The 8,461-nt window shown below is 39.2% G+C and overlaps 1 protein-coding gene across 3 annotated transcripts in view; it reads left to right on the top strand.

Annotated features, from left to right (window-relative positions):
* Nucleotides 1-598: 598 nt before the first annotated feature.
* The window catches only part of TMF1 (TATA element modulatory factor 1), a 28,336-nt gene continuing 20,473 nt past the window's right edge, over nucleotides 599-8,461 (top strand). Inside the window, exons 1-4 of one of the 3 annotated variants that reach the window (XM_082412123.1) lie at nucleotides 599-1,014; nucleotides 3,491-4,695; nucleotides 6,447-6,550; nucleotides 7,202-7,328. In XM_082412123.1, the coding sequence (XP_082268249.1) occupies nucleotides 873-1,014; nucleotides 3,491-4,695; nucleotides 6,447-6,550; nucleotides 7,202-7,328 (1,578 nt within the window). In that variant the 5' untranslated portion in view covers nucleotides 599-872. The remainder of the gene's footprint in view (nucleotides 1,015-3,490; nucleotides 4,696-6,446; nucleotides 6,551-7,201; nucleotides 7,329-8,461) is intronic. The other 2 variants (XM_082412121.1, XM_082412122.1) reach the window with 2 other exon arrangements.

Genomic DNA, 8,461 nt, shown 5'->3' with positions numbered 1-8,461 from the left:
CAAAAAAGTTGTATTTTAAATAATATGCACAGTACATATTAAGAGTAATAGTTTTAATGCTTCCCAGGTTTGTTTTGACTGAGGCCGAGAGTGGACCTGTATCTTACAGGGGAGATTGTGCCCTTGACCTGATTTCTCGTTACTTATTGTGGAAGACGGCTTTTTACTTGCTTGCATCAGGTGGGCTGGATCAGGTCCTTTTATACAATGCCCAGTAGTTTTAGACAGACCCAAACCCAGAGTTCCTTCTTAAGGCCAAGTTGACACAGAACTGATTAACAGAGGAGACGCTAAGTGAGAGAAACGCAAGACCCAAACTTCCCTCTTCAATTATTGCTGGCAAGGCTCTAGCTCTTAATACAAGAGCTATTTTCCAGTAAGGAACCCATTTCAGAACTCGCATATTCCTCCGGAGGAATCAGCCCCTGCTGATAGAGCCACAGAATTCCTTCCAGGGCTGACAATCGCCGCACTACGTCTGGAATCAGTTTCGATAGGAACCGTTCCGCGTTCCTCCATAACTACTGGCAATCCTGGGCCCCAGGAAGTGACGTCAACGTTCTTCTTCGGTTCTTCCGTCTATCGGCGGAACTTTGGGCTCCGGGACTTGCCGGTTGTGTACGTGGAAGCAGCCAGCGCGTGCGCAGTCTGAGCCTTTCGTCTCAGATGTGCGGAAGGCGCTGAGGGTAACGTCCCCGGCTCGGGGGAGACCTGCGGGGTCATGGCTCCCCGCTGACAGGGCCCACCGAGTGGAGAAGGGGGCGAGGCTCTCCGTGGACCCTCCGCCGGGTCCGCGGCAGTCGACTTGTCCCTCGGCCTTCCGGTTCGGTGCTGCCGCCGCCGCCGCCGCCGGCGGCGGCTGAGGCGGGGAGATGAGCTGGTTCAACGCCTCCCAGCTCTCCAGCTTCGCCAAGCAGGCCCTGTCTCAGGCCCAGAAGTCCATCGACAGGGTCCTGGACATCCAGGAAGAGGAGCCGAGCGCCTGGGCCGAGACCATTCCGTACGGAGAGCCGGGTAAGGGCGCGAGCGGCGGCGTCACTGCGTTCCCGCGGGCGTCTCTTCCGAGGCCGACAGGTGAAGCGGCGGGGGTGGGGGAGTGGGGGCTCCCGCCTAGCTGAGCGACGGACTTTCTGATCAAGTCCTCGTCCCCAGCCCGGCCCCAGACCCTGCTCTGGCCTCTCAGTTGGTCTTTGCTCTGGTCCCGAGGGAGAACCCAGCCTTGGGTCCCTCCGTGCCCGTGGCCCCGGGTGGGGGCTGACGGGGACCTGACTCGGTGGTCGTGGCCCCGCGCCCTCCCTCCACGTCGGCCGCATCACAGGCCCTCGAACTCGGGCCGGCTGCGCGCCCGGGACGCTGTCCGAGCCCAGTATCGGAATCAGTCCGCGGGGACGGGAAGAACAGTGGCGAACACTTAGCGGGCGCTGCGCGCCTCCTGGGCTCTGTATGGCCGTCTCTCCTGAAACAGCTCCTCGAGTTCTGGCGCTGCCCTCCGTGGTGCAGAGACGGCGCGGTCCCTTCCTCTGGGCCACTCCGCCCGCGGGAGGGTCGTCGGGGCGCGGCTCGCGACCTCGGGTCGCGTCGCGGTCTAGCCTCCGATAGCCTCGTCTCTCTTTCTCAGAGTCCCTGGGCTTCACTTTTCAGGGATCTTCAGCTGCTTTTAGCTCTAAGTCTAAGCAACAGTTTCTCCTTTTGGTGTGTGGAGTACAGATGGGCCCGACTTTGGGGTTGTCAACCTCTGGGAGGAAGAATAAGTTACTCCTGACGACTCCTTTTTGGTTTCTGTTCCTCATTTTACGTCTTTGAGATGTCAGGACCTACATTTGAGGTGCATCGTTTTACGATGTTTCGGCTCATGTGTTTATGTCACCATCCTGTTACTTTTTCCAAGATGTTATAGGATCTTGGTGGGAGGAGCTCCACTTCCTTTTTTCAGGCTACCCCACGTTTTGAATGTCTTAACTTTAAAAGAGACAGAATGTAAGTTGTAAATGTAAGGATACTCCTTTTATGAAATCCGGGGCTCGAATCCTGCTCTATAATTCCTTTTTTTTTTTTTTTAATAAGTTATCCAGGATAGACTCAGGTTTTAGTGAAATGCCATAAATGTTGACTGATCACCTATGTTTTACGTCGCCGTCACTCAAAGATGACCAGTCTTCAGAATGGAGTGATTTAAGTGGATATCACATAACCCTGCGATTTATATAAAACTTTCTCCAGCAGGCAAATTTGACTTCTGTCATTCGTTGCCATGACAATAAATTAAACTAATCAGCAGATTTTATTTTGCTTGTTCCTTTGTGTCTTTAATTTTGTTTTTCTCCCTTTTTTCGCCGTTCTGATATACTGAACAAATGGATGTAAAACTGTATCCCCAAGCTAAAATTGCCTACTTACCTCCGAAGTCATATTAAAGGATAGAATTTAGTATTGGGCTTGTTAGCTTTTAGGCGATTTTAGGTACTTGTGCTCTGCCCACCAGCTTTTAAGTGTTTAGGGTTTGTGATGATTCTTTCTGCTCAGCCACTTTTGAAGTTAGAAATGGAGGAAATTTTTTTAAAGAAATGCTTTAAATATTTTAGCAAATATGCCATTTTTTGTTTATCATCGGGTTTTTCGGTAACATATTATTTGTATGACTGATAGAATTACCTTTTTTGCTCAGAAGATGGTTATTTTCTCCCTAGTGTTTTAAAAAAAATCCTAGTGTAAACTGCTGTCTTTGTCAAAAAGCAATAATTTTAAAAAAATGTGCATTTTTGAAATTCATATGACCTTCTATAATTGCTAACATAATTTGGAATTTAGCAAGAGAACAAAACTTTCTCAGAGTAGGTTTGGAGAGTGGGACTTGGAGAATGAGCTTGTCATTAAGTGGATGAAAATGAATTTGCCCTTTAGAAGTTACTGTTCCCATCAGTTTACTTTGATCTTTGAAAAAGGACATTTGTCACCAGTATTTTGGGTTCAGTTTTTGAGTGTTGCCATCTGTCTAGCTGATAACTATGTTTTATCATTGATATTACAAGAATAAAATTAATATGGAACTAATTGTATAGAAGGTAGATTCTATTTGCCATGACTACACATGACCTGTAAGTGAAGATACTGCCCGTTATTATGAGATGCAGCATATGTATCTTGGACTTAGCATTGGTTATTAATACATACCATTACTTTATTAATTTGTTGTAGGAGGGAATACCATACTTGCTTCTGGTAGGCCAGGTTCAGTCTAGTCTTTCAGCTTTGCTCCTAGTTCCTCTTGGCAGATGCACACCAGTTTTTCTTTTTAAGGCCCAAAGTTAAACGATGAACTAATTAATTACGTAGTAAGCAAGGACTTCAGCAGGTCCAAATTGCGGGTTGTATTCTCTGGGGTTTTAAAAAAACATATTTATATTGACTTATAGTAATGATTGTAATTTAAATGCTTTATATATAGGTATAATTTTTTCTTTTTTAATATATATATTTTTTTTTGTCAAAGGAATAAGCCCCCCTGTCAGTGGAGGATGGGATACTTCAACCTGGGGGTTAAAATCCGACACTGAACCTCAGAGTCAACCGGTAGCGTCTCCTAAAGCAATTACAAAGCCAGTTCGGAGAACTGTGGTAGATGAATCTGAAAATTTCTTCAGTGCCTTTCTCTCTCCCACCGATGTCCAGACCATTCAGAAGAGTCCAGTGGTATCAAAACCACCAGCTAAATCACAGCGACCAGAAGAAGAAGTGAAAAGCACCTTACAGGAGTCCTTGCACGCTGGACAGTCGAGAACAACTGAAGCCCCTGAGTCCAAAGTAGAAGACTCTCCTCCGTGTGTATCAGGGGAAACTCTGACAGCGAGTACTCTGTCTCCTAAAACTGAGGGCAAGCATGAAGAAACTCTTAATAAAGAATCTGATACAAAGGTGTCAACAGTACATTTGAAAGTATCTGAAAGTGTAATTAATGTGAAAACAACTAGGGAAAATGTATCTAATATGCCTACACAGCCTCTCACAGCGGAAACAAAGGACATGGCTTTGGAGCCTAAGGAGCAAAAACACGAAGACAGACAGAGCAATACACCTTCTCCTCCTGTTAGTACCTTCTCATCAGGTACTTCTACCACTAGTGATATTGAAGTTTTAGATCATGAAAGTGTAATAAGTGAGAGCTCAGCAAGTTCGAGACAAGAGACTACAGATTCAAAATCAAGTCTGCACTTGATGCAGACATCCTTTCAGCTTCTCTCGGCATCTGCTTGTCCTGAATATAATCGTTTAGATGATTTCCAAAAACTCACTGAGAGTTGCTGTTCATCTGATGCTTTTGAAAGAATAGACTCGTTTAGTGTACAGTCATTAGATAGCCGTAGTGTAAGCGAAATCAATTCAGATGATGAATTGTCAGGCAAGGGATATGCTTTAGTACCTATTATAGTTAATTCTTCAACTCCAAAGGCTAAAACAGTTGAATCTGTTGAAGGAAAACCTGAAGAAGCAAATGAAACTTTAATTATGCCCACTGAAGAAACAGAAATGGAAGAAAGTGGACGAAGTGCAACTCCTGTTAACTGTGAACAGCCTGATGTCTTGGTTTCTTCTACACCAGTAAATGAAGGGCATACTGTCCTAGACAAGGTGGCTGAGCAGCCTGAAGCTCCTGAAAGTCAGCCAGAAGCACTTTCTGAGAAGGAAGATGTATTCAAGGTAACTCTAGGAAGTGGAAGGGGATTTTTTGATATGCTTTTCAGAGATTAAGTCATTGGTTTATTTTTAATATTCAGTGATGCCTAATGGTTTGTACTGATTAAAAAAGACAAGCATTTTGCCTTTTAAGTGTGGTGTTAAGGATCTTAAACTTGAAGAATTATTGATGCTAAATTATTTGAAATTTCTCGAAGGCAAGTATGGTAGCATAAGTTGATAGTTCAGTATAACTAAGCATAAAAAAGTTTCCATCTTAGGCCTTTACTGTTGAGTCCTTATCACCTTAATATTCTCTTTTGCTAGACTCATTAATTTATTAGTTTGTAAGGGACTGTCTTCTTATGTAAACAGATACCTTCAACTCCTTTGCAGATACAGGTGCTCAAACAAATCTAAATATTATATGATTTTTCTTATATCAAAAAAATTTTGCATGTTCACATTATTTGTAGCAAATCTTGAATGAAAAATTTGGTCTCAGATCATTGATGTTTTTCTGTTGTTATTAATTGCTTGTTTGTTTTTTATGTTGTTTTTGATATTTCCTATTGATAGCTATCTTAAATGAATAAGAAAGGGAAATGTCCAAGGATCAAAAGTGTTGTTTAGGAATGACAAATTGCTTTTACCTAATACGTAAAAAAGGAAAGTGGTGTAAATTCTTTAACATTAAGTCACAGTTTTCGTTTTTCCTATGATTTTTAGGTGTAGAATTGAGTTGGATCTGGCATCTTTAATAGACTCTTCTGAGATACAGGATATCTTGAAGAAATGTCCTCAGAGTGTCATGTATTGAATTATTTAAAGTAAAAAAAGTGCCAGACTCTGTTACCTAGGTTTAATATTATTCACAAACAAAATGCCATGCTCTAGCTATAATAGCAGTTTGAATTCCTAGAAACCAACACTATTATTAATAAGATATTTTTGAACCATTGTTAGAAGGTAAGTGATTTCTAAGTTAATCTAGACCTAAATCAGGTAAGACTTTATTTATTTTTTAGTACAAAAGGCACCGTTCCTCTCCTCATACACAAGTGTATCACTGCTTCAGCAGGACCTAAGGAATAAGATAGTCTAACCATTCCTTTTTGCTTAGCTTTATACTAATATATTCTGGAGATTTAAAAATTATATGCCTATCGATTTTCTAAAGTTAATTTCATTTTTTAAATGCAATGTATCATGCTAAAAATGTTGCATGTTACATGTTTGGGTTGAAGAATGATATGGAGAAACAAACACTTGTATATCCACTACCCAGATAAGATAGAGAACATTAGTAGAAGCTTTGAAGCCCCTCTTTGACCTTTTTGATTGCATCTCATCTCCCTTCCTTTTTTAGTGGTCATGTACACTCTTCCCACATTTTTGCTATTGCAAATGAATTGCTGTAAACGTTCTTGTACACTTATGAAAGAGTTTTCTCCTCTGAGGTACACCTAAAAGTAGAATTTTCTACATGAAGGGGTATGTAGATCTTCAACTAGATATTGCTTAACTGTTTTCCAAAGCGTTTTACCAAACTACCAACTAGGTGGTTGTAGTACTAATTTATACCCTCCTACCCACTGTGTGTGAGTTCTTGCTGTTCTGTGTCCGCTGTGTTCCCAGTTTTGTTTTTAATTCTTCTGATGAGATAATGCTGTTTTATTTATTACAGTGATTCGGTGGCCTTTACTTTTTCACCTGCGTGTAAAAATGGTCTTTTAAAGTTAAATGTTGGACTTTTGTGTATTCTTCTTATCCAGACAGTTGAATTTCTGAATGAGAAACTGGATAAAAGGGAAGCTCAGTTATTATCTCTTAGTAAAGAAAAAGCACTTCTAGAAGAAGCTTATGATAATCTGAAAGAGTAAGTACTTTACAAATGTGAGTAATTTTACACATTTTGTAGTGGTCCATACACTTGGTTATTACTTAAGAATGTTTTTTAAATTAAAATGTTTTATATTTTAACTTGTTTATAATTATTGAGAATTGAATGGTATTTCCATTCTACCCTTAGAGATTACTTTTCTCCTCAAATTGTCTTACTGTTTTACCACTGGCACTGAAGAGAGGTGTTTTGCAAAACAAAAACAAAAAAACCTCTTCCCCTTTGTTATTAATAATCTATTAGTATTAGAGATTTAAAAGGTATATTTAGAGAAAACTGGGATTATAGTTTAAAAAAATACTGAGTACTAGTTTGCTTTAAGGAGCTGATTAGTAAAATGTGACACAATAAGATTTAACAGTGAAAAGTTTTAGTTACCTTTTTGTAATTTTTACACATCATGTATTGGTGACATTTTCAATTTCTAATGGGTTTTCTTTGAAGTGTTTTAAAATAAATTAGGCAGGTAATTTTTCTCTTAAAAGTTAACAGGCCTACAATTAATCTATTTTAGTAAAGTGTATGTTGAAGAGAATGTTAGTTTTTTGTTTTTGCAAACTGAACTCATCTGTTAACTTTAGAATATATAAACAAGTATTTTCAGTCTCAGTATTATTTTAAATTTAGTGAAATGATCAGAGTGAAAGAAGAGAGCAGCAGCATTTCTTCCTTGAAAGATGAGTTTACTCAAAGAATTGCAGAAGCAGAAAAGAAAGTTCAGCTAGCCTGCAAAGAGAGAGATGCTGCTAAAAAGGTAATGGAAGTTTAAAATAATATTAAATAAACTCTACAGAGACATATCTTTTTGAGGAATGCATTATTATTTTGGTACTGGAAAAAAGAAGTAAGATTAAAAGGATACCATGTAGTGTATTAACACTTAAATTTTAGATTTTTCGCACCTTTAGGATTACACTTTTGATACTTTAAAAAAAATCTAAGCCAATATTTGTATAATTTATGTGTAAGTCCTTGCAAGATATATAGCAAGGATCTTTAGAATAATTTTTATAAATGATAAGTCCATCAAAATAAATAACACTTAAATCTTAATGGCACTCTATAAATTTTAAAAATTACCATTACTCTCATTTTTATTTTTCCCTTCCACTTCAAACATATATATATATATATATATATATATATATATATATATACTCCTTCAAGTCAAAGTAATTTTAAAATAAAAATTCCTAATGACTAGTGACATTGAATATTAGAATAAAATGTTGATTTATCTAATGTAGGATTTCTCAGCCTCAGCACTACTGACATTTTGGGCTGGATAATTTTATATTGTATGGGACTGTCCTGTGCATTGTAGGGTATTCACCAGCATCCCAGGCCCCTACCTACAAGATGCCAGTATCACCCTTCTCTCCTCAACCCCAGCCTAATCCCCCCTCAGTTGTGGTAATTGAAAATGTTGCCAGACATTGCCAAATGTCCCCTTGGGAGCAAAATTGCTCCTGATTGGGAACTATTTGTTCTAATTCTTATGATTTGGAACAGTTGGCTGCTTCAGATATTGGTAACCAATTAAGGTTAGTAATTATTGCTTGTATCCCAAGTATTATAACATTTCTCAGTATTTGCCCTTCTGAGGTTGTTTTCCCCCTTCTTGACGAATGTCAATGTTAATATTTATAATTTTTCTCTATATATTCTTACAGAAAAGAAATATGATATACTTCTATCTGCTTGGTTGCTTTAACTAGCAACTTTACTTAGTATCATTTTAGACACTAATAATAACCTGAAACTATCTAACCAACTTAACTCTTCATGTTCTTGCTCTATTCCATCTGAATACAGTACAAAAAGTAGATTTTAAGTAATGTTTGTCTTCTGTAGTGCACTTTGAATTATAGATCTAAAATAGATCTA

This window comes from Balaenoptera physalus (genome assembly GCF_965194825.1).
Source record: "Balaenoptera physalus genome assembly, chromosome: 11".
NCBI classification, from domain to species: domain Eukaryota; kingdom Metazoa; phylum Chordata; class Mammalia; order Artiodactyla; family Balaenopteridae; genus Balaenoptera; species Balaenoptera physalus.
Note: the sequence above shows the minus strand (reverse complement) of the source record. Positions and strands in the feature narration are given on the sequence as shown.